General features: G+C 46.7%; 1 protein-coding gene across 3 annotated transcripts in view; it reads right to left on the bottom strand.

Moving 5' to 3' along the window:
* The window catches only part of ADD2 (adducin 2), a 103,825-nt gene that overhangs the window by 21,627 nt on the left and 55,829 nt on the right, over positions 1-26,369 (bottom strand). For all 3 annotated transcript variants that reach the window (XM_082744032.1, XM_082744031.1, XM_082744033.1), the window contains exons 2-9: positions 23,271-23,388; positions 17,665-17,881; positions 15,758-15,896; positions 8,828-8,979; positions 8,335-8,415; positions 5,523-5,672; positions 3,963-4,106; positions 1,190-1,288 (exon numbers count right to left, since the gene is read on the bottom strand). In XM_082744032.1, coding sequence (XP_082600158.1) covers positions 1,190-1,288; positions 3,963-4,106; positions 5,523-5,672; positions 8,335-8,415; positions 8,828-8,979; positions 15,758-15,896; positions 17,665-17,847 — 948 coding nt within the window. In that variant the 5' untranslated portion in view covers positions 17,848-17,881; positions 23,271-23,388. The remainder of the gene's footprint in view (positions 1-1,189; positions 1,289-3,962; positions 4,107-5,522; positions 5,673-8,334; positions 8,416-8,827; positions 8,980-15,757; positions 15,897-17,664; positions 17,882-23,270; positions 23,389-26,369) is intronic.

The following is a 26,369-nucleotide window of genomic DNA, read 5'->3' as shown; positions in this document are numbered from 1 at the left end:
CGGGGCAGTCTCATCTCACTTCTAACACCTCTTCATCATTGTCTTAAAAACTGTCCTCTCAACATACTCATTTAAAAACTATTGAGAAAGGTGCCACTTGCAGAATTCTCATTCCTTGGGAATTGCAGAACCTCTACTAGCAATGCCTCTGGGATTATCCCACTCTTTCCCAGGTCCTACAATTCCTAAGACAAAGGCAGGCCTTCCGCCTGGGGCACTGCTCTGCCCAGACCAGCCAGGAGAGGGCAGACAGGACACCCAAGGACCTTGCAAAGGACTGACTCATCCTGGAGCACTCAGCTTTCCCTTCTGTCAACTGAGTCTTAAAAATTCCATCAGCATCACCTCTCTTTATTTGAAAGGCCCCAACCTCACAAGGACCCCATAGGCCCCCGATATCCAGCTGAGGAAACACAGACTGTAGAAAGCAATTCCCTGACCCGAGGACACATTCCAGAGTTGGGAAGGATGGTGAGTGCCTTCAGCTGGCAAGACCCCCTTACTCACCCCTGCCAGCTTGCCACACTGAAGGGGGCATGCGTTTGGCTTATATAACACCCCCTTGTTATCTGGCAAAACTATAGGATTTGTGTTTTCCTATTGCTTTTCTTTAGGGGTCCCATGGCTGCTGACAATCCCCACCCATCCACCACCCCATCCCTGACTAGTTAGGAGAACCTCCTGACAGGCTCCCTGGATGTTATGCTTGGGGGTTCCCTGGTGTCCAGGGTTGCCATGTGTAACTTCACCCCAGTCTGGGCCAGACCATGTTCATGGTCTTTGCAAACTACACCCTCCAGACAAAAAGAAAGAAAAGACCAACCTATGACATGGTGTCTATCTGGCATAGCTAGATGTAACAGTTATACCCCAGGTAATACTTAATGGTAAGAACTGTTATATGCCCTATTACAATTTCTCCTACGCTCCGACTGATGAACCTGGGGAGCTCCCTGTTCCAGACACTGCCCCCCAAGAGGAGGGTACTGGTTGTTAGGCAACAGTGATGACTATTTTAAAGTTACAAAACTGATTATAAGTGTGAATCTTTAGAAGGATAAGGTGGTGCCAAGGCAGAGAAATAGGGCAAGGCTTTTAGATGGCTGGCTCCCAGGACTCCTTAAATCATGGCCGGTGGGGCCTCCGTCAGAGCCACACCAGGGTCCCCTCCCCAGGGGAGCTTGCTCACCTGTATCTCACATGCAGCCTGCAGGTGGAAGATCTTATAAAACGCCTCCTCCACGGTGTCACCTAGAGCAACCACTCCATGGTTTCTTAGCACCAGGATCTGCAGAGGAGCAAATGGCTAATTAAAACTCCAAGCTGTTTAAACTAGTGAAGAAGGAGAGATCTTTCATTTACTCCAGTCAGTTTCCATATCCACTCCCAAAGCATGCCCTCAACTCCTTGTTCATTCTTCCCATACAAACACCCCAGTGCTACTCCACATGTGATGCTAACCCTAAGCAACGTCCCTAACAAATAGAAGATGCTTTTAATTTTATTAATTTATTTTTTAAAGATTTTTTTTTTATTTGACAGAGAGGGACACAGTGAGAGAGGAACACAAGCAAGGGGAATGGAAGAGGGAAAAGCAGGCTTCCCGCAGAGCAGGGAGCCCAATGGAGGACTCCATCCCAGGATCAGTTCAGGATCATGAACTGAGCAGAAGTCAGCCACTTAATGACTGAGCCACCCACGTGCCCCTAGAAGATGCTTTTTAAAACAGAGACTGCTGGAAAGGCATCATCTGGTTTCAGGGAGTTCATGAGGATAAGACCAATCAAGAAAACAGTTTCTGATCTGAATTTTGGGGAGTCCAGCTCTTGGTATAAATTCATTTCTGCTTCTTTCCCTTTTGTCTGCCTGTTCCTGGCAGAATCACAAACATTGCACCAACAGTGATTGGTGGATTTCTTTGGGCTATACCTGGATTTTTAGGCCTTGGAGAACTTCGAAGTCTGAAAAACTGGTGTCTGTGTTAAAGTGAATGAAATTACTTCATGTCCAATAGAAGGGTCTAACCTCAAAAGCAAGCTCTTGCTCCTGTGACTTAGTTGGCTTGGAAATCAAACCCCAGAGGATGGCTCTCTGCGGGGTGGCCCTGCAGAGACAGGTGAGTCATGTCAGCTCTCTGGACCTCAAGTCTCCTCTCCATGAGCTCAGGGAGGCCCCAGTAGCTCTAAAATCCTACATCTCTGTGAAGGAGGTAATAGTGACCTTCTACTCCAACTCTCTGGTTTTTCAGAAGAGGAAACAGAAGCCTAAAGAAATCAAAAGGCTCCCAGCTAATCAGGGGCAGAATCAGAACTAGAACCCAGGTGTTCTCACTGTTGGTGCAATGTTTGTGATTCTGCCAGGAACAGGCAGACAAAAGGGAAAGAAGCAGAAATGAATTTATACCAAGAGCTGGACTCCCCAAAATTCAGATCAGAAACTGTTTTCTTGATTGGTCTTATCCTCATGAACTCCCTGAAACCAGATGATGCCTTTCCAGCAGCAGGGACACAGATCCACATGCGGGAGGTGTCCTTGCAGACCTGGCTGAGGCCTGCTGGCCTAATCATCTCATCATTTCGTGCTGAAATAGCTGGAGGTTTTTCCTCTCAAGTGCCAGAGACATGGAAAGAGATGAGGACTCTGGCCTAAAAAGATTTTGCAGATAGCAAATGCCCCATCTCTGAAATTCTTATAGCATTTCGCAGATGTGAACATCTCCTCCCACTCTGGGCACTACTAATGAGGCTTTAGGGAATGTGGGAGAGAGTGGCGGGGTTTCTCCTCTGTGTCAGAGATGGGAAGGCGGAGGCTCCCATACTGGAAATGACTCAGGCAGTGAGTGCCTTTCGAGGACAGAATCAAGTGTCCTTCAACCTAAGCTCAGCTTAGGAAATTCCCATACGAAGCTGCCTACCCCTAATGATGTGCTGTGAAGAAATAAGTCTTTAGATTTAAGCCAAACAATACGAGATTCTGTTTTTCTCTATCAAGTTAGCAAAAGAAAAAAAAAGTGGTGGGGTGCCTGGGTGGCTCAGTGGGTTAAGCTTCTGCCTTCGGCTCAGGTCATGATCTCAGGGTCCTGGGATCGAGTCCCACATCGGGCTCTCTGCTCAGCAGGGAGCCTGCTCCTCACCCCCCCACCCGCCTGCCTCTCTGTCTTCATGTGATCTCTGTCTGTCAAATAAATAAATAAAATCTTTTAAAAAGAAAAAAAGAGTGGTAATACTCAAGTTTGGGGAGACTGCAGGGAAGCAGCATTCTTATAACTAGACTCTGGGAGAGGAGAGGGCAATGTGCCTATAGGAAGTAAGAGTTCTAAAATGTGTATCCCTAGGAATGTATCCCAAGGAAATGATCTCAAGCACTTACAGAGATTCAGCTAAGAGGGTTTTCATCCTGTGTTGTTTATATCAAGGAACCTTCCAATGTCCAATCACAGAGGACTGTTAAGGTAAATGGTGACACAGCCATTTATATGATGAGATATAATCTAATGATTTTAAATAGTGATTTAGGGGCACCTGGGTGGCTCAGTGGGTTAAAGCCTCTGCCTTTGGCTCAGGTCATGATCCCAGGGTGCTGGGATTGAGCCCTGCATTGGGGTCTCTGCTCAGCAGCGAGCCTGCTTCCTCCTCTCCCTCTGCCTGCTTGTGATCTCTGTCTGTCAAATAAATATATAAAATCTTAAAACAATGATTTAGAAAATATTTAATAATATGCAAAGGTGTTTACTTGATATTACTAAGGGAAAAAAGGAAAATCATTTTATGTTCTTAGTTTGCTAAAGATACGTGAATGCTTGTGGAATGCGTGCCAAAATCTCGGGATAATTGGATAAAGAATTTCATTTCACTTTTTTGTTTACGTGCAACTTCTACACATCATCCGCTGAACACGTGTCAGTCATGATGTAGGCTTTGGGCAAGCCCACCCGAGTGTCTTCCCGCAACAGCTGAGCAAACCTTGCAGGTGGGTCCAAGGCACTTCTGCAGGCTGATTCGATCCGCTTCCTGCTCCATCCCACCATTGAAGTCATAATAGGCCATGTCCCCCACTAGCAGGGCGTTGTGGGAGACAGGCAGGAGGCCGCACTTCATAGCTGACACCTTTAGTGAGACAATGAAAGTGTCAGCACCTGCAGCTCCCCCATCCCGTCTCCGCCCTTTCCTCAGAGGGGCACAGCCAGGCTCTCCTCTGGGGACCAGTGGGCTTGGGAGCCAGCCCTCAAGAAAGGCACTGCCCTTTGACTCTGCTGCACCTGGCTGGCCTCTGGGTTTCTGTCTGCTTCCTCTGATGTCTTTCCATCACCATTTTGATGGAAAGCTACATCAATATCTCTCTCTCTAAAATTGCTACCAAAAATGCCTTTGAGAAAGCTACCCTCCTGCTTTTCTCTTGTCCTAGGACTCTGGGAAGAGGTTGGGGATAGTGGGGCTACCTAGCACCAGGCTGGAGTGAAGCAGTGTCTAGGGGCCTCTGGGGTGAGCTGGTGGAAATCCTCAGCCTTGAGGTCAGTGCGGAAAGAGGGAGGCCCATTGAGAGGCCCCCTTTGACTAGTGACAGGGCAACAAGAGTGCCAGGGAATCGGGTTAAAATCCATGCTCCATACCCTGCCTTTTATTAAAAGCAAGGAACATGGAGAGGTTTAGGAGAGCCTCTGGCTTTTGTGCCCTTATTCTGCCCCATGAGTAAGCCAGGGCTCTGCAGAAATGGATACTCAGCACAAACATGTCACTCAGTCTTGGCCCAAATTCTGGAAAATCTGAGTGCCCGTAACTGGTGTGCTTCGCAGAAGAACCCTGGGCCAATGAGGAGTCCACTCTGCTTGTGCAGGAGTAAGGCCTGGAAGTCAGTAAGAGGGATTGAAGGTTGAGAGGACACCCAGACCTGCTTGGTTCTTGCCTTTCTAAGTGACATTACAGTGCTTTAGGTACACATGGAGAAATTACCAGAGCCTCTGAGGGGACAACCTGATCCTTGAAGGTATTCCTTCTATTCTCTCTGAGTTTTCCTTGCTCCTGTCCTCAGCTTGCAGCCTAACCTGGGCTATGAAAAGTCGACAAGTCCAGGTTCCCACCATCTTATGTTTTATCAAGCTCTCTCCTCACCAGAGCCTGGGCTGGGGGTGGGGGTTGGGGCAGTGCCAGCCCTCAGTCTGGAGGGACTGGACTGAGTGGAAACATAAGAGGTTCTGTCACTTGGGTAAGTGGGATTTGTGAGTGTATGTAGTGGGGGGAGGGGGCACAGTAGAACAAACACTGCATATCTTTGCCTCATGTCCCCAGATGAAGACTTCCGTGCTTAGAAAAGTGGGGAGGATTAGGGTGACCACACTGGATGTTTCTCCTCCTTACCTTGTCCTGAGTTCCAGGAAAACTTTCCAGAACTGTTTTAAATAAGGAGATTGACACTAGCTTGGGGAGGCTTAAGTCTTTCGTCAAGGAGCCCCTCAGAGAAGCGGGCAGCATGGGCCTGCTGCCAGCCTTGGGGACAGAAATGCTGGCCTGGGAGCAGACACTCACGGCGGCAGTGGCTGGTGTGTGCAGATGGATGACACAGCGCACATCCGGTCTGGCTGCGTAGATCGCCGAGTGCAGACAGAAGCCCGTGGTATCCACGGGGAAGCAGCTGCTGCCCTTCTCCACCACCTCTCCCAGGATGTTCACCTTGATCTGGACGGGGAAGAGAAACTCAGAGGCACAGGGTGGGAACAGGGCAGGGGGCAGACAGGGCGGGTGCACTCAGGACTCTCCCAGGAGGTAGGCCATACCCACTGCCTCCAGGACTGAGGAGCAGGCTAACAGGAGAGTTGGCTGAGTATAATTCAGCAGGGAAAACGCTAGAGTGGAGTTTCTCAAACTTGACTGGGTGTAAGAATTACCTGGAGATCCAGTCAAAATGCAGATTCTCTGCAAACTGGGGTGGTCACCCTGGAGAACAGTACGGAGGTTCCTCCGAAAGTTAAAACTAGAACTAACCTACAATCTAGCAATTGCACTACTAGACATTTACCCAAAGGATACAAAAATACAGATTTGAAGGGGCATGATAGGCAAACTATGGAGACAGCGCAAATGTCCATTGACTGATGAATAGATAAAGATGCGAAAAGAGAGAGAGAGTGTGTGTGTGTGTGTGTGTGTGTGTGTGTGCACGCATGCGTCTGTGTGTGTGTGTGTGAACACCACTGCCTTACTATGTCGGGGGCCAGCCAGAACCACCACCAGATGTGTACACACACACACACACACACACACAGTGGAATATTACTCAGCCATCAAAAGAATGAATCTTGCCAGTTGCAATGACATGGATGGAGCTAGAGTGTATTATGCTAAATGAAACAAGACAGTCAGAGAAAGACAAATACCATAGGATCTCACTCACATGTGGAATTTAAGAAAGAAAACAGATGAAATATGGGAAGGGGAAAAAAGGAGTGAGGGATTCTTAACAATAGAGTATAAACTGCGGGTTAATGGAAGGATGTGGGTGCGGGAAGGGCTAGATGGGTGATGGGAATTAGAAAGGCACTTGTTGTGACAAGCACTTGGTGTTGTATGTAAGTGATGGATCACTGAATTCTCCTCCTGAAACCAATATTGCACTGTATTTTAACTAACTAAAATTTAAATTTAAAAAAAAAAAAAAAACTTTCACATTCTGATTCAACAGGCCAAGAATGCGACCCAGGAGTCTGCAATTCTGACAAGTTCCCAAGTGATACCCATGCTGCTGGTCCACAGAACACACTTTGGGTAGAGATGCTAGAAAAGAGTGAATCACAGACTTCTCTAGGAGCAGCAGAAGAAACATTCCCAGAGAGTAACACCTAAACTGAAACTTTTTGGGGGTTTTTGTTCTTTATTTTGAATTTTTAAGCATCATACACAAAAGTAAAGATAATAGTATGATAAACACCCATTTACCAATCACCCAAAAGCTAGATCTTAAAGGACAGGTAGAAACTAGTCACTGGTCTTATAACCTGCTCTTGAAGCCAAGGAGCTAGTATGTGTCATGGCTAGCAGTCACACATTTGTGTGCGTGTGTGTGTGTGTGTGTGTGTGACTCACCTGCTTACAGTGCTTCAGTGGCTCTGCATGTCCAGCAGAGCAAAGCCAAAGCACCGCAACAATGCTCTTAGGGCTATGTATCATCTGGTCCCCATGCCCCTCTCAGCCTCACTTCCAGACTCTGAATACGTGAGCCAGACGCAGCCTCTCACTGTCCTCCCAAGTGCACCAGGATGTGGCATGTGCCTGGCTTTGTGCACACCGTCCTCCTCCTGCTGAGGACACGGTTCTCTCTGCCCAGTCTCTCCCTACAGCCCTGGTCTAAATCTGCTTCTCCTGTAGGCTCCTGGGGACTTAGCTCCTTCACCATCGGGTCAACCCAGATGTTTCTCCCTTGCCCCTTGCACCTTTTCTGGGCTTTCCATCTTTCCTGCTGTATGGGAGCCTTCTTCACTGAGTTTAATCATTGTCTTGCCTGCCTCTCCAATTAGTCACAAATGCCTTTAAGGCAGAGCCTGTACTTCCTTGACCCTAATTTGGCTTGGCCATGACCTCCTTAGGTGGCCCTGTGCAAGTCACTTACCTCCCTGGGCACCAGCGTCCTCTCCTGCCTGTAAAGGGGTTTTGGCAGCCCTCAAGGTCCTACCCTGCCTAGATATTCTGTCACTTTATCAGATGACTCTTTTAATTGCATACCTGGACTCCACTGTCTCAAGCCTGGCAGAGGCCCTGAGGTAGCACCCTCTGCCCTCAGGCGAACAGCACAGCAGCTGCAGCCTACACATGTAAGATCCCTTGGGCCTCTTCTGCTTGTAAGACAGTCCTTTCTACTGTCTTCCTCTTCCCACTCAGGAATCTTTGCTGATTAAGACCAACTTCTAGAAGTTTATTCCTACTATACCTAAAAGGAGCAAGAGAACCAAAAGGGGTCCTGGAAGCTATTGCTAATGGTACAGCACTAAGCCAGTCTTGCACTGCTTTGAGACAAAGTGGTAGCTGTTGTTTTAATATATTCCCCAAACTAGGAAGGCCTCCCCATTCCCAGGCTTTGGGGACCAATCGCAGGCACAGAGGACCGCAGGCCCATCACCTCCCCCTACTCCCTCCTATTGCACTGGCTGCCCGAGTCCATATCTGGTTTCATGGTTGCGTTGTGCTCTGGGAATCCTGCTTTGGGGCTGTGTGTCTTCTCTACCCCCACCAGACCACAAGCTCCATGAGGGACAGGACAGCAATGGCTAGTCTGTAGATGACCTGTCACTGTAGGTTATTGTCATTTCAAGAAGCAATGGGCAGCGAGAGGCTAGACTATACTTACCAGACTGGATGCGGTGACTTCACTGCAAGAAACTCCCTTGGGGCTAATCAGGAAGTGATCCTGCTCCTTGTTGACTCTCAGCTGAAAGGAAGACATGTTCTCAGTGGCAAGGAGACAGTGGGGTCATTTCCAAGGACCTTCTGCATGAATCCCTTCTTCCCCTGAATCCACTGCACCTAAAACTCCCAAGAACCCTTATCTCTCCCCAGCACCTGAGAGATGAAAAGGACCTGGCCTTTATTTAGAACTGGAGCAATGGACCTATAAGAGGAATCTCCAATGATCAAGGGTAGCCCTGGAAATAGGATCCAGGATTTCCTAGCTCCTGCTCCAGGGAAGTGGCCATGGGAAGTTTGTCTATTTCAGGTGACCACAGTGGTTAGAAGCGTTAGAACGGCTCAGTGCATGGCCGTGCCTACAGGCAGGAGCTCCCCCTTGGGATTTTGTCAGGGCCACACACAGCACCCACCCCACCCCAAGACACTCTGCTCACCGTGACGTAGGTGTCGCTCAGCTGGGCCCAGCCGTAGAGGTCTAGGAGACGATAAACGCTGCTGATCTTGCACCGCATGCTCCGCTCGCGCTTGGCCAGGTTCAAGTAGTCAGCTGTGTGGAGGTCATTGATGGGTGTCATCATGGAGAAGTCTGCAGAGAAACAGGGTGGGGACAGCACAGCTTTCAGGGTCAGGGCTGCTGTCTGCCCCCCTTCCTTCTTCGCCCTAGTCCCCTCTACATTCTCACTGGCACTACACCTGCACAAGAGACTTCCATTGGCAGGGAATTAAATACTCTTTGACCCGCATCCATGGGGAGAAAATCCACAGAATGGATAGTTGTGCCCAAGGAAGACTTCTGCTTATTCATGGCATTGCTTTTGGTCAAAAATCATGGCAAGATTCAAACCACAGAATGAAGATGTCTCGGGATGCCAAACTCACAATAAATCCTAAAGATGGACATTGAACAAAAGCAAGAATAAGTTTCTGAGTGGAAATATAGGTATATTTCATCGCTAGTTTTGATGAAGGAGATGCTAATCATCAGACGTGCTATTGTTTTAAACTATACCATGTAATATAACTTTTCTTCTGCTTTGGAAACAGGGCAAATCATAAAGCTGAGTCAGCCAGGAAGTAAATTCGTCAACTTCTTCTGACAAGTCATAAACTTCCAAGTCACTGTGGCTAGCTGAAGGGTTTCAGGCTTCATGTGGGCCATATCTGCTCCCCTCTGGATGTGCAGTCCCTTGGTTATTTATGGTTCTTTGTGGGAATGGGAGATATGGAAGGGAGTTGGAAATGGGCCTAGAGGGCTGGATGGTCTTATCTACAGGGTCTGTAAGGAGTCTAAGAGGTGGTGCCCAGTCCGTCCCATTAAAAATGATGACCATTCCCTGTGTGCCTCTGGAAGGCATAAGAGGGCATCTGGCTGAGCCCCAAGACTTCCAATTAGTCGGTGTCTAGAAACCAATAAAAGAATCAATAGGAAAAGGTTTTGGCTTAAAATGATGTCTCCTCACACTGCCTCTCCCAGCATCCCACTAAAAACTTTAATGGATTAAAGGCCCTTTAGAAGCTTCCGTCATCTCAATAAACTCGTTACTACACACTGTGATCTCTGTCCTGCATCAGGTTTGCCATTAGTCAAAATGATGAGATGGTCTGCAAAGGTGAAGGGTGACCAGGTACTGTTGGGGCTACGTAAGGCAAGCAGAGCAGACCTCAAAACACCCATGTCAGGAATATGCACCCAAAAGCCTGTGTCCACCAGAGGAGGGATACCTCCAGGTCATGTATCCAGGAACCAAAGCTGACAGAGGAAGAAGAGGTCCAAAGGCTCAGCTGAACTGGCAAAAAGAATGGCAAAATTCCAAATTCAACAATTTCTCATTGGATTTGACCAGTCTGGGATCCCTTTCTGTGCTCTGCACATTCCCGAGACAAGCAATTACCTCTTTACCTCATCCTTAACAGCAAGAAGGAAGGCATGTCCATAGTATAAGCCCCTCAGACAAAGCCAGGCAGAGGGAGCTATTGTTGGCAGGGTCTTCAGACCCAGACTTCTGTAAGTCCTTCTCTTACAAATTAACTATGGAATCCCAGAGATGGCCAGGAGGCCAGACTAGGTCTAAAAACACGCCATCCCATCCTTTGCATCCTGTATCAGTGTCCCCCTCCCCAACACTGTGGAGCTTTGCTGTAAGGATTACCCCACCCACAGACCCAGAGCGGAAGAGACCAGAAGGCTCCACAAGTGTCCCAGAGCCTCTGCTCTCAGGGTTTCAAGAAAAAGAATGCTTATTCTCACCAGCCTCACAAAAGTTAAGATGACTGAATGCCAGGTTTATGACTCAGATCTAACCATGTCAATTTACTCAGGGGACCCAAGGAAACACAGAAAGAGATGAAAAGTCCCTAACCGACCCCAGGGAAGCTAAGACTGAAGGATATGTGATTGTAAAAAAAGAAACCAAAATAAAAACACAAAACAACCACAAAATTCTAAAGCAAATGGAGCTGGACAAAAAACAGCCTATCTGCGCTTGAACTCATGACTCTTGGAACTTCCCCTCTCCACGTTCCCTGACTTGGATATGTGGAAATGCCCTAATCAGATTTCTAGGTATCCAGCTTTCTTCCTGATGGGTGCTGGTCAGCGAGGCAGAGGGAATGCCAGTCAGCTCTATTTCTCTTTCAAAAGAAAAAGTATAAAGACAGAGACATGAAAACGATGAGAAAGAATAGAATACCTCTGGGAGACCAAGACCAGAGAGCCAGCATACAAATAATCAGCATTCACATAATAGAAAAAATTTCTGTACTCAAAAACAGACCTGTGTAAATAAATTATAAGGATTCACTACATTCCACATGGGAAAGTCCATAAAGAGAAAAAGCCTACAGTTATATGCTTCCTGGCACTTTTCTGAAATACAAGGATAAGGGAGGAAAATGCACAGACATCTACCCCAAAAAATGTTGGTTGCCTACAAAGGAACAAAAAACCCCTGCTGTTTCAGATTTCTCTGTTGTAGCAGAGAAAAAAGAAGAAAATAAATAGAGGTTGCATATAAAGAAAAAATAAACAGAGGTCATAATATTATCAAAGTAGAAATCAGGGAAAGCCATATTCCTTTGGAATATTTATCCTTGGCAGCAAAAAAGGGGGCAGAGCAAAAGCACACGCTCCCTAGACAAAGCCAGGCAGCAGGGGCCATGATTAGGAGGGCCACTGTGGAGGTCATTTTACATGAATTAAACATATAACCCATCATGAAGCTATAGCTATAAAGAACATTTACACTTTGAATAACATTTCGTCAAGATATAAAGCAAAAGCTACCAGTAATATGAAGAGAAATGAACATTAATTAAATATACAGAGAAAGACAACATGACACTCTTTTTTTACAAAATAAAAAAATGAAGATACAGATTAAGTACTATGCCTTGGAGATAGAGTCTATACCTACATATCATTAAAAAATGATATTATTAGGCCACAGAGAAAATCTCAATAAATCTCCAACATAGACATAGGCCCCATTTTCTAAACACAATGCAATCAAACTACACATTATCAACAAACCCTTAAAACAATGCAAATTCAACCACTTGGAAATGAGAAAACACACTTCCAGATAAAAATAGAATAAAAATAAAATCTTAGAATTTTAAGATTAAAAATAAAACCAAAACAGGAACTGAAAACTATCTAGAAATTAACAATAAAGGAAATACTATATCAAAATGCATGGGATAAGATGAAACTTACACTCAGAGGAAAAAAATTCATAGCCTGAAATGTCTTTGTTATTGAATTAAATATGAAAATAAAGCATCCATTTTATTATGCTTTAGAAAACATAAAAATAACAAAATAAACCAAAGAAAAGTTATGGAAAAGAATTCATGAATAGAAAAATAAGATCAATGAATTGGAAAACTAGAAAATTAGTAGAGCTCTTACAGAAATCCAAGAATTGGCTTATGTGAGAAGATCTATGAATAAACCAACATCTGGATTGGCCATAAAAGAAAGTGGGAATACACAACACCAGGAATAAGAATGGGATGTCATCTCATTCACAGCAGAAAGTTTAAATGATAGAAACAATATCGTAAGTCACTTTAATAATTCTGAAAATCTCCATGAAATGGAATTTTTATTTAAAACATATGATCAAAATTTACTCAAGACAGAGCAAAATGAATTTTTTAGAAACCTGATGAAACTGTGAAAAATAATGTTATAAAAAATGTTCCAGATATGGATGGCTTTATAAGTGAGTAATAAACTTCCTAGGAAGAGAGACTTCCTATCTTATTTCAATTCCATCAGGACAAAGAGAAGGATGGGGATCACTTTGATTTATCTTATGAAATCTTAGCCTTAAAACTAATACTAAATGAAGACTGCCCAAAAAGTGAATTTCTGACCAATCTCATGTATGAATATGCAAATCCTGAATAAAAGTCTAGTAAATCAAATCTAGAAGCGTATTTTCAAAAGAGTGCATCAAGAGCAGGAATAACTGATTTCAGGAAAGAAAAAAGAGTTCAATGTTCAGAAATCTATTAACATAATTCATCACATCAATAGTTCAAAGAAAGAGAAATCAATAAATGCCCAAATGCATTTTATAAGAATTCAACATCCATTTCTGAGAACCCATATTGAACTAGAATAAAAAGATACTTCCTCAACACAATAATGAACTCAAACTCTTGTGATAAAGGATTTCTATTAAAGTCAGAAGCAAGACAAGGATGATTACTCTAATCTATTACTAAGTATTGTTCTGAGGGTTCTAATGGATGCAGTGAGAAAACTGGAAAACGAAACCAAAGGGTAAATGTTGGAATGAAGGATTCAAAATTATCACTATTTGCAGGTTATGTGATTTTCCTATATACAAAACCCAAGAGAATTAACTGAGAAGTTATTAGAATTTAAGAGTTCTATAAGAAGCTACTTTCCCTGGATGACAGCTATAACCAGAAAGAAAACTGAATGGAGAAAAAAATCATTTAAAATAACAAAGTTACATAAAATTTCCAGAACAAACTTCACAAGAAATTAGTAGGGACTATAAGAAAAGAACTACTACCTTCTTTAATAGACACTAAAAAAAAAAGCAAATAAAGAGAAGACATGCATCGTTTCTGAACAGACTTAAAATTCATTTGTGCAAATGTTTTAAAAATACCTACTCTGTGCCAGCTACTTTTCTAAGTCCAAGATGCTATTCTAGGATACAGCAGTGAACAAAACATACAAATATCTTTTTGCCCATGAAGCTTATATTCAAATATATGAAATTGTAAATTTATAAATTCTCCACCAAACTAATCTATTTATTTAATATAATCCCATAGGGGATTTTTGAGTATGGGGTAGGGGCAGGGGAGACTTGATAGAATAATTTTTAAGTTATTTTAAAAAATAATTAAGGGTATTTGTCCCATGAGATGATAAAACATGGGGAAGGTGTTTCTGAGTGTGCTATCAAAATAAGAACACACAAAGGAAAGTAACAATGGATTCGGCTGCATGGAAATTAAAGAGTTCTATAAGACAAAAACATCACGAACAAAACAGGCAAAGGAGAAACTGGGAAAAAACTGCAATATATCTGGCAGATAATAGGGAAATAGTCCCCATTTATAAAGATTTGGAAATTCGTAAGAAAAGAATACGCGGGTAGGAAAATTGGCAAGGATTTGTTGTGACAGGCAATTTACTACAAAAAGAAAATCATCCCAGCATGTATATGAAAATATATCCAACATCCTAGTGATCAAATAAATGCACATTAAACACAGATAAAGGACTATTTATCACCTATCAAATCAGAAGGACGAAACGGATGGTATAAAACATACTACAGATCAAGGGGGGGAAACGGGCGTTACACTGCATTGCTGGTGGGAATGTAAATTGGTTCCATCTTTCTCCAGGGTAATGTGGCATTATGCGTTAACGTCTTTAAAACATGCAAATACTTTAATACAGCCATTCTACTTCCAGTCATTTGTCTTTAGAAAATGGTCATAGAATAAATGAAAGGATTTATGGCATTTTTTTGTGTTTTTTTGTTTTTGGCACTGTTGTTCATAAGAGCAAAAAGTTGTAAACAACTTAAAAGTCTAAAAATGGGAAATAGTGTAAAAATAATCTATGGCATATTCAGTCATACCACAGAATAGCTTACTCTCACCAAATGTAATATTACAGACTCAAGTTTTATTACATGAAAAATTAGTCAAGATATGTTAAAGCTATCAAATTTGCATGTATAATACGATTCCATTTTTGTTTTCCTAATTTATATATGTTAAGAGAGAAAGGCTGGAAGGATATACACCAAAATACTGAAAATAGTCAGTTTGTAGTTATAAGAACACAGGCCATTGATTTTAATTTCCCCTTCTTGATTATTTTCCGAATTTTTCATCATAATCCTGTATTTATGTTGTTGAGGGAAAGTGGGGTTTTTTTAAAGATTTTATTTATTTATTTCACACACAGAGAGAAAGAGAGAGAGAGAGAGAAAGTTCACAATAGGCAGAGAGGCAGGCAGAGAAAAAGGGGGAAGCAGGCTCCTTGCTGGGGAGCAGAGAGCCAGACATGGGGCTTGATCCCAGGACCCTGAGATCATGACCTGACCCGAAGGCAGAGGCTTAACCCACTGAGCCACCCAGGCGCCCCGGGAAAGTGTTTTTTGATGTTTATTTCTTCAAGGTTGTAGGCAGAACTTGAGAACCCAGGTAGAGGGTTTCATGTCCAGCCCTGGCTGCTTGCGTCCTTGTCTATGGAGTCAGGTTGGCCTGTCCTGTGGGCACCAAGATACTGGCTTCAACAGCCTCCTCCCACCCCTACCACTCCATCTGCAAGGGAGTGGCTCCAGGAGGTTGAAGAAAGAGCAGTTTGCGTCAGGGGCTGCTGCTAGCACACGAGATTGTCCTTCAGTTCTGTATCCACAGCTAGAATAACAGGGAGCAGAATTTGCACTCTCCACTCCTGGGTCCTCAAGCAGAGGCCATGTGAGAAACTTGGAGTTACAAAGCTCCTCCCTTCTTTTTAACCCACTTGTGAAGGGAGAAGGAAGAGTCACATAGAGAGGCTGCTCTGCCTCTCAGAATGGTGACACCATGTCATCCTGTCCCCTCCCCCAACAGAACCAGAAAGAGGTTTTCCCGTAAGACGGCATCCCCCTTCTACTTCTGGGCACCAGGAATAATTCCCCTGTGGGTCTTTAAAGCTAGCAGCATCAGAAGCAGAGCCAGGTGCCTCTTTGGCTGCTCCTCCAGGTCGGCTAACTCAGCTGCACCACTCACTCCGTAGCCTGGCAACCAACCCTCTCTTCCCCACCTCACTTCCTCCACCTCTGCTCCTGGCAGCTCCCCAGCTCCCCACGTACTCATGGAAGATGTTGGGAAGACTGCGTGGGAGGTGCTGGCCATGAAGTCCGCGATCTGCCGCAGGGCCCAGATGTTGGAGGAGTTGTTCCCCTTCTTCATCTGTTCCTGGATCAGGCCTTCCAGCTCCTCTCTGAAAGACTGAAGCAGGCCCCACGGTGCTGGTACCCCCAGTGCGTCTCATGGGAGAGACTTAGGACCCCTCTTGAAGGAGCCCACCCCATCCCCTGGGTCAGTGAGGCTAGGGCCACACATGGGATCCTTAGGCCTCAGAGGACATTGGGAATTCCACTGGGACCTCAGGAGTCTCCGCAAACTGCTGTTTGGGAAGCAAAAAAATGTCCTGTGGGCAGTAATCCAGACTCCAGGTCCTCCCTGGGTCTAAGTGATACTCAAGAAGTCCCTCCTACTTCTAACCCCCCAACCCCGGCCATCAGACATGGCAGGGCTTCACTTTAGTCATTAAGAGACACTTTAAAAAGCAGAACTGGATGAAAAGGTGTTCTATCTTTCCTGTCCATCAGCCATGCCTATGGTCCTTCTGGACCTCAATTTCCTCAGATATTGAAGGATGTCCTGTCCTCCCTGTCACTTCCACTTCTATGTCCTCCTGCTCTAAGCCTGGCTTTTCAGACCATAAATAAGGCATGCCTGTCCACCAGGTGGCAGCAGGGAACACTGAGAAGGAAACGGGGGTGGGGCGGGGGGTGGGGGGGTAGGGGGGGTGGGGGGGTGGGGGGAGTGCGTTCCAGGTATTGGTCAGTCTATAAAAGGACAGAAGAAACATGAACTCCTTTTGTCCCACTTCTTACCTGAGAATAGAGTCCTACCCATTCAGGCCCGAAACTTGGGTTGGTACTAACTCTGCCACTTCCGTCACACATGTCATCTCTCCTACTCCCACCCTGAGTTTCTCCATCATCCCCAAAATTTTAGTCCCTGCCATATTCCTCCAGGCTCCTCACACAGCGTCACCTGTCACGGAGACTTCAGGCGCATTACTTCAGTGGTCCTCTGTGAAGTCTGAGCATTCACTGTGTGCTCTCAAACAGAGTCACACATGGCCCACCTACGTGTCCTGTCTCTCCAAAGCCCAGTGGGGACCGAGGCAGAACCCATCTTGGCAGGCACCTGGAGATGCCAGCTCCATCCCTAGCTTCCCAGCCCCTAGTATCATCCTGAGGGTCCCCCCAGCTCTACTGGCCTCACACTCCCATTGCCTCCTTCCACCCTGCTCTTCCTCTCCTCACCCAGGGCCTACATCACCCTCCCACTTCAGCGGTCCATTGGGCCCATGCTTTGTTCTTCTCAAAGCACCACTAGCCTCAAGGATGAGGTCTGTCTCCATGCCATGCAGGTACCAACTGACCTCAAGTCTGGGGCCATGCCTTGCCCTCCCTTCCCTGGCCCATAGCACCCTGAATCCTTCACTCGCATCACCTCCTGGGGCTTCCAGACCCTCTTCACCTCTGCCCCATGCGTGTCAACCTTACAGCCCCCAAAGTGAGTTCTTTGTGGTGTTCAAAAACGGGGGCCCCAAGCCTTCCACGTGGCACTCCTTGCTGCCCTCCGGTTTACAGGAATATCCGTTAGTTCATTGTTACAAATTTGGGGAAGCCTGGAAACTGAGGCAGGACTCCTGTCTTTCGGACCCACCCCCTCCCAGTACCAAGCCAAACCGCCTGCACATAAACCAGGTTTTTGCCATCTACGAGTGCCCAAGGAGAGAAGGAAACCCCCACAGCGCAGGGCCCGTCTTGCTCAGCCGGCTTAAAATTGCGGCAACACTGAGCAAGTGGAAGAGGGGTTGTTTATCTTTCAGGTTCAGCCAGACCAATGGGCGGCGCCGCCTGCTCCCCTGCCTCCCTCCCTCCTCCTCCCCCGCCCGCCTGGGGCGGACCCCACTCACGGGGCTCTCCAGGATCATGGTGACGCGCTTCTTCTGCTCCATCAGGTTGAAGTCCTGCCGCAGGTCCGCCGCGCGGCTGCGGAGGCGCAGGTACTCAGGGTCGTCCTCGGAAAAGCGGTCCACATACTGCTGCCCCTGCGGGGGCGGCGGGGAGGCAGCCTCGGGGACAGTCTCTTCACTCATTGTCCTGGTGGGCTTGCAATCCGCTCCTGGAAGCCTACGGAGAAGGCAAGAGGGAGCGCCGGTCCCTGTACAGTTTCCTCCGGCGGAGGGGCTGGATTTGAGGGATTCGCGCGGCCCGCGGCTCTTTCCTGGAGGGTGTGAGCGGAGCGGCGGTGGAGGGCAGGGCGCCGACGGCTGCTGGTCGATAGGGGGCGCCAACACACCATCCGACCTAGTGAAAATGGGGCACAGGCGCGCGGGCCCACTACCGTTGCCGGGTCTGCCACTCCGCAAGCAGGACCCGCATACCTTTTGGATCATTTCTGTGCTGCATACCTACGTAGTGTAAAGCTGTGTATTGGGCATCAGTACTTACTAATGTACTAGATCTAGACCTGATCCCTGGAATAAGGACGAGGGCAGCCTCTGGAGAGTTGGGCTGCGACCCCTATTTTTTCTACTCAAGCATGCTTTTTCCCCCAAGGCCTGATGTGAATGAAGGAATGTCTTCTCTTACTACGGAGCCCTCCTGAAGAAGCAGGCTGCTGCTCCAGCCTCTACCTCCCAGCTGTGGGGCTTTGGGCACACCAGTCTCCTTTTGTGTGTCAGGGCCACTAGGCCCTCCAATCTGGGTTATGAGCCTTCAACACCCAGGGCAGCCTGACAAAGCCCTAGCCTTTTCCCTGCTGTGTGATCCCCTTCTCAGCAAAGAAAGGCAAGTGCCTTGACTGAACAAGAATTAGCTTTTGAACACGAGTAGAGAGATGCCAACAAAAGAGCATTACAGGGGTTCGGGACACATGGCTTTCATCTTTAACCTGCCCTCCCTCACTTTACCTCTGTGAGCTCACATTTGCATTCCACGGGGATGTGGAATACTCTCTTGTTCTCTTAGAGCACTCCTGCCTCCTTGTCCTCATCTGTTCTTCCCCCTTGGCCCATTTGGTTAGCCCAAACCTTGACCTTCCTTACAGCCAGCAGTTCATTATACAAGAGGCCTTGCTGGCAGCCAGTAAAGCATAGTCTTGTTGTCATGGAGCTGTGACCTCCTTCCATGGAGGGATTCTACCTTCCAACTTATAGTGCCTCTGAGTGAGGCAGGTGGGTGAACCACTAGGTTGTGGGAGCAGTGGGAATCTACCCCATCAGCCCCGAATGCTCAGGTGATCTTTCTTCCTTTCCCTCTTCTTTCATTTTTCCCCCCTCCCTCCATATCTTCCTCCTTTCCTTCCTTTCCCTTCCCTTGCCTTCCTCTCTCTCTTCCCCTTCTCTCCCTTTCCTTTCCTCCTTTCTTCTTTCCTTCCTTCCTTCCTTCCTTCCTATCTTTTCCCTTTTGGGGAACAGCAAATAGCACATTCAAGGGAGGGCACATGTACGGAGTCCCTCAACTAATAGCCTGAACCCTTGACCTAGAACAGAGGTTCTTAAACCTGGGTGCATGTTGCAATCCATTGGGGAACTTTAAAAAGTACTGATACCAAGGAGTTTAGTGTTATTAGTCCAGGGTGTGACCTAGACATCATGATTTTTAAAAGCTCCCTGGGTGATTCCAACAGGCAGCCAGAGTTGAAATAGCACTGGCTAGATGTTAATAGTTGTACCGTGTATTTGATGGTATCCATTCCAGATGTCGGCCATTTAGCAAGCCAGCCAAAGATGGCACAAACCTCATCTTCCAACACTACTGCTACTTCCCATGGCTGTCTAGGCCCCATCCTTCAATCCCAGTCACCACCTGCCACCAGCCACTTGACCTGAGACAGCAGGAGTGCTCCAAATGACACCACAACCTGCTTTTGCGAGTCTGCCAAACTGTGACATCTCATCTTCATTCTTTCACTAATTAATCATTTCCTTATGAATGCCCTCACCAATGTCTCCCAACCAGCACCATGCCTACCGGTCCTGTAGATGAAATATTTGCCTGTGAGTGATAGAGTATGGAGGAGGCATCTTCTGGAAGTGGCAGCTTAAAAAAAAAAAAATCTCTAAAGAAAGATTTGAAACAGATTTAGAGGTTGCTAGAATGGTTGAAGTTGTACCTAGCAACACTCAAGCCAGATTCTTCATCTAAGTGGAGAAAGAGTGATTGAATCCATCAGGGATATTTCCAGTGGAATTAGCTCTGGGCTAGGGTCAGAGTCTACAGTATCACTCTCACTCTGTCATTCTCTAGCTTCATGGGCTTGGGCAGTGGGTAATTTTCCTCTTTGGGTTTCCTTTTGTCCATCTCTAAATGAGGGAGTGAACAGAACAGACTCTGGAGCCCCTTCCAGCTCTACACTATATGGAGAGAGAGAGAGATTTGTGTAGAAAATGCAGAAGAATGGAGGATCTGGGTTTCCTGGAGCAAGAGGCCTTCCTCCTACATCCTTGTCTCCCCAACCCTCAGTCCAAATGCCAAAATGGGCAGCTTCAAAGAACACACATGACCTACTGACATTTGCCTTGTAGGTTCAAGCCAAGCCCCTGTGTATGGAGCGAGTTCAGAATATTTCACCTCCACCATGCTGTCGGCCAGCCTCATCCCTGCAATAATAAGCAGCGGTGAGGGATAGCAAGGACAAAGACAATGCATCAGAGCTAGGCAGACATGCAGTCACCAGCCAGACTCTCCTGGGCAGACAGCGCTGCAGACATTTTTCCAGAGGCACTGCCCTTCCTGTTTAAATCTCTTTAGCGCTTCTGTAGTCCTGATCTTTGATGTTATTTAAAAAAAAAAACAAAACAAGCAATCTCCCAATGGGTACCATGGATATGCACATGGGGATGAATGCCCTGTGTTCTCATGGCTCCAGGTCCCACCAGCTCCAGAGCCCCCTGAACTCTCAGCTTCTCTGGGATTTGGGTCATTTTGGCCAGTACAGCCCAGTACTGAATGTTTCTAGCCTAAATCTTTTCTATTTCTAACCTAAATCTTCTTTCCTTCCTCTGGGAATGGCTGCATTCCCAGGAATGGGTCTGTGAAGGCCTGAAGTAGCACTTCCCTCCCTGAAACACAAGGAACAAAGAAGCCCAGGTCCTGCTGGGCAGGGAGCCCACACCAACATGTACCCTAGGCCTGCCTGCACTTCTCAGAGCCTATCCCCAGATGGTTACTCCAGATGCTCCAATGGGAATGGGGTAGAAATTGGAAGCCTTGACACCCTCACCATGACACTGGGGCCCACTCTTTGACTCTGTGAACCAGGGGCATCCTTTCGTGCTCCTTCCTTCCCTTCCAAAGTGTTGCATAGGTGACCAACGTTATGTGCAGTGTGGCTTAATGGTTAAAAGCATGGACTCTGGAACAAGAAGACGATGAGTTCCAATCTTAACTATGCCACTGTGTTGTCTTGCTGGGTGAGTTACTAACCTCTTGTGCCTCGGTTTCCCTCTGTATAAAATGGGATTGAACTATTTAGCTACCTTTTTAGGCTGTTGTGAGGATGTAGATGAGTTAATGTATGTGAAGTACTTAAAACAGTGCCTGGTGTGTATCAAGTGCTATTAAGCATTTGCTCTTATTATGTGTCATTTAGGGGCTGGAATTATCATAGCATTAGGAACTCGAGTAATGAGAGGCTCATGATTCAACTGTAAACAGGTGCATACTCAATGACTGTAATTACATGTTGTAGTCCAAAGAACTAATTCAATCTTGAGCTATATTAACAAAAAAAAAAAAATCCAGAAAAAGACTCATGAGAATGACTAGTTCTCTGACCAAATACTGGGAACATGTCAAGTTGGAGATCACAACAAAGAGGATAAGCAGAGTGGTGAGCATCAGAGGCCACTGCTCGACGGGCCAGGTCTGATATCTTAAAGAATATATCTGGGGGCACCTGGGTGGCTCAGTGGGTTAAAGCCTCTGCCTTCAGCTCAGGTCATGATCCCAGGGTCCTGGGATGGAGCCCCGCATCAGGCTCTCTGCTCAGCAGAGAGTCTGCTTCCTCCTCTCTGTGTCTGCCTCTCTGCCTACTTGTGATCTCTGTCTGTCAAATAAATAAATAAAAATCTTTAAAAAATATATGTATATATATATATCTGGTCGTTCTCCCCAGTTTCTGGCACAGAACTTCAAAAAACCTTGGTATTTCTAAAGTATCCAAAAAAACATTAGGAAGGTCTTTTGTTATTCATGATGAGCTCATTTCATGGAACCTGAATCCATGCTCACAAGTTGACTTATGGTGGGCCCTTCGATGTTTCAAGGGAGGGACTGACCACCAAGAAAGACTAAGCACATGGTTACAGGTTTGGAACTTCAGCACCCTGTCCCCACAAACCATGGAGGACAGGTGGGGGAGGGGCTGGAGATTGAGTTCAAACAAGTTGCAGTTGCTTTAAACCATTATGCCTAGTAGTAATAAAGCCCACCATTAAAAATATCAAGGCTTGGAGGAGCTTCCTGATTGGTATGCTGGGGTGGTGATGCACCCAGATTCTACAAGGAGGGGGCACAGAAGCTCTGCTCTAATCCCCCCACTTTCCCCAGGCCCTGCCCTGTGCATTGCTTCCGTTTAGCTGTTCCTGAGTTGAATCCTTTCTACTAAAACTGTAATCACAATTCCAGTGCCTTCAGTGAGTTTTATGAGTTGGTATAGGGAGTGAGCGACTAAAGGGCAGCATGGGGACCCTCAAATTTATAGCCTAGTGAGTCATGAGTGCAGTGGCCTGAGCACCCTACTTGTAGCTTCTGAAGTGGGGGCAGATTGATTGGTGACCTCGCCCTTTAACTTGTGGTAGTAACCTGTGTGGCCCCTAACTCGGCAGTGTCAGAATTGAGCTGAACCGTAGGACATGCATTTGCATCAGAGAATTGGTGGTAGAGCAATACTAGGCAACTTCTATTCATGATTTATTTTCATTCCTAGGACTACTTCATAGGGCAGATGTCATTGTTGCTGTTTTACAGATAAACTGCACTGCAGAGAGGTTAGCTAACTTGCCCAAGATCACACAGATAATGATGGAGTCATGGTCTCAACCAGGATTGTCTCTGGCTCCAGACCCTCCTGCACTCCGGCACTCCACTTGTCCCCAAATGTCTGCTGGGCTGCCATGTGGAAGAGAAACTGAGCTTATTCCTTAGAGCCTCCAGGGCCCACAGGAGGTAGAAAGGATTTAGTGGAGGGTGCAACGGACAGCTTTGCACCAGCAGGAGCTGCTCGGGCACAGGAAGATGGGTCAGGCAGCCAAGGCAGGCAGTGCACTCTCTCCTCAGAATCAGGTAACTCCAGGATGCTGTAGAAGGGCTTCTGCCCCCACAGGGGGTTGTACTACCGCCTTCTAAAGTCCTTCAGATCCCATGGTAGCTCCACAAGTCAGCAGGATTGGGGGAACCCATGGCAGTGACTCCCCTAATCCTGTTGGTGACTGGAAGCTCATCCTCGTGAGACGGACCCAAACAACAAGTGTGCCTCACCCCCCACCATCACCAAAAACTGCCAACAAATTACCGGGAGGCTGGACCAGCCTTGTCCCAGGCTGCTGCTTCTCAGTGCTCGGCCCGTGCACCTCTCTTCGTTCTCAGGGACGCCGACCACATCTACTGGATTTCAAACATCTGGATGGAAGCTGAGAGACACAAACAACGAACATGAGGGTCTTGTGTGCACCACCAGGGCTCCTCACCCCGGTTTTGCTGATTTATTTTCAGGACTGCTGAGAAATTCTTAAAAATAAACTAGAAATGAAATTTTATTTTAAAAGCAAATTATGTCTATGAAAGGTACAGAAATCTTCATTATCTTTACGAGTCAGACCAAAATTCTTTTCAAAGAGAGGAACTGGAATATCTCTTCAGAGTCCTGGCTTTGAAGACGTGAGGAGAGAAGCTGCTCTCCACAGAGGAGCAAGTAGGATGTGGAACTCCTGCGTGAGCCCAGAGGGCTCCCACCTGCCAGACTGGAAGGCATGATGACCCCTTCCTGATACCACCCCCCCAGTACTTCACTAGTTGCTACACAACTCACAGACACCGGTATGAGAGTGTTTTGGGGAGCTGAAGAAGCAGAAACAGAAGCTGCCTGAAGGATATCACACCCCAGGACAGCGGAAGGGTTTTAGAGGTGCACAGGCCATCAGTTGGATTCAAGACAACTTCACCAAGCATTAGTATCTTACAAACAGGGATGAGTTACTACTCTAAAAATACTGGGGATCAAGGTCTTCAAAGGGTTAATTGTTAAAATATTTAAACAAACAAAACCACAAGAGATAGTTTTCCATTTGGGGCACTGTGTTGCTCAGAGTAAGGAGGCCTGTCTCCCCCAGGGCTGGCAGCATCCTGGACACCAACTCTTATTGCTACATGGCTCTGGGGCCAGGCCCCGCCCATCCTTCCACACTGGCCAGTTCAGCTCCATCCCTGATCCAGCACTGCCTACAGCGGAGCATCTGGAAAGACTGGACTTCCCACTGAAGGGCAGAGAGAATCCATCATGGTCGGTACGGTGTGGCTGAGGAAGGCCAGGATACTGCATGCCCACTGAGGCACAGCTTCCTTCTCAGCCCAGCCAGGACAGCCTGAGCCCAGTCCTGATGCTGAAGACTCTAGTCAGGGACCTGGAAGCTGCTTCCATAACCTCTTCTCTATGCTCTGCACATCCAGCTGTCAGCTGGGGTTCTCCTCCCATTAGTCTTATTTTTAGCTAGAACAGGGTCACAGGCACAACCTCATGCTGCTTCTTTCCAATGCCCACCAACAGGAAAAGGACCCCTCCTTCCCAGGGAGCCTGGCTGGCTCTATGCAAGGTTTACTGACATACCCTTGGATGCTGTTCTTCTGAGGGGTGACCAAGGCTGTTCCCTAAGGACTAATTCTGCAGCCTTGTAAGTTGTCTTACCTGAAGCACCAGTTTCTTCCCCTTCCCCAGCAGCCTGTGCCACAGAAATATGAGGTTGTCTCATGGCCATAGCTTGCTAAGATTTGGATTTTCAGAGTCTGAGCTATTTCTTGTGTCCACGGAAAGAACTAATATTTTGCCCCCAGAAGTGTCCTGTGCCATTTTGTAAGAAGACAGGCAACTGTCCCCCAGTATACAGTAGAAGTATACAGTGAACACAATAATTCCCATCCCAATTTCTACTGGTGTTGAAATTCCACTATTAGAGTTTCATTCCTTAGGTTACAGTATTATCCCCTGATTAAAATGAAAACACGTCTAAGAGGTATCATAGGCAAATGTTGTAAAACATTCCCCTGTGGTACCAAAACTATCAGATCTCTGATTGCACAGTCAGGCTAAGCAGGGCCAGGACAGGCACCAATTCTTTTTTTTTTTTTTTTTATAATTTTTTATTTTTTATAAACATATATTTTTATCCCTAGGGGTACAGGTCTGTGAATCACCAGGTTTACACACTTCACAGCACTCACCATATAGGCACCAATTCTTAATGAGAAAGAGACATGATGCCAGGGCCACTCCAAAGGGTCTAGCAACTGGGGTTGAGCTGTCACCCTGGGTGGACCTTAGGGGACCTCGGTGTGATAACCCTCTGAGCCTGTACTTGCTGCAGTGTCGAGGCTGGCATCACCAGCCATTCAACCTTTGGTTTCCCCAGCATGTGTTTCGAGAACCTACCTTCCAACCATTCACACCCCTGGGACAGAGCTAAGAAGCAAGCAACTCTATATCATGAGAAGAGCAGCACCCACCCCCATGGTGCTTGACACCTCCCGGGAGTCCTAACATCTCAGGCCCACCTGTTCCTTTTTCTCCATGTCCAGTCAAGCTGGGCTGCAAGGTGGGAAGAGTTGGACATAGGATCCCAGCCCTAGATGGTCGCCCACTAGAGTGTGAACATGGACACGTCACAGATGCTCGAGGACCTCTGCTCAGTCAGATATTCCACAGCCACTTTAAAACTGACTTCTCAGAACCAGGCTACCCAGAGCCACCAGAGCCTCCCTCCCCTAGCTACTCCCCCCCAACCCAGCAAGGGTTGGTGGAACCCGTCCCACCAAGGGTTGTAGAATGCAGCCTAACTCCTCCCTTTCTTGCCCTATGCACATTCTCTGTCACCAAGTTCTCTGGTTTTCTGTCCACTAAATACCTCCCTACCCAGAACACAAGGCGCTGAATCATGCCTGCCATCTCTCCATCCCTTTCATGGTCTGTGCAGTCTTTCCTCTCTCATATCCACCATCCAATCAGTGGCCAGAGTTATTGTTCTAAAGGTGCAAAACTGGCCCATGCCTGTCACCACCCTGCTAAAATCCCACCTGAGGCTCCTATCACCTGGGGAGTATTCCTTCTCTTTCTTTTTCCCCAATTCCTGCTCCTCTAGCCAAAACTCAGTCAAATTTAGATTGCAACAGGTATCCTTTTTACATTTATCAGATATAGTTTTAATTCTCAATTTGATTTTTCAAACCAAACACAAGCTCCATGCTGGAAATCCAAACCCATCCATCCCCAATCGGAGAATGGGGGGCATGGAGGGGGCCCTCCCTTTTCTCTTTGCCCACCTCCTTCCTCTTTAGGATTGCCACCCTGTTGAATGCTATCCTGACTCTTACCTGGCACACAAAGTCCCACGAGTATCTCGGT

The sequence above is a fragment of the Mustela nivalis genome (assembly GCF_964662115.1).
Source record: "Mustela nivalis genome assembly, chromosome: 8".
NCBI lineage: Eukaryota > Metazoa > Chordata > Mammalia > Carnivora > Mustelidae > Mustela > Mustela nivalis.
This window is presented reverse-complemented; position numbering and strand designations above follow the sequence as displayed.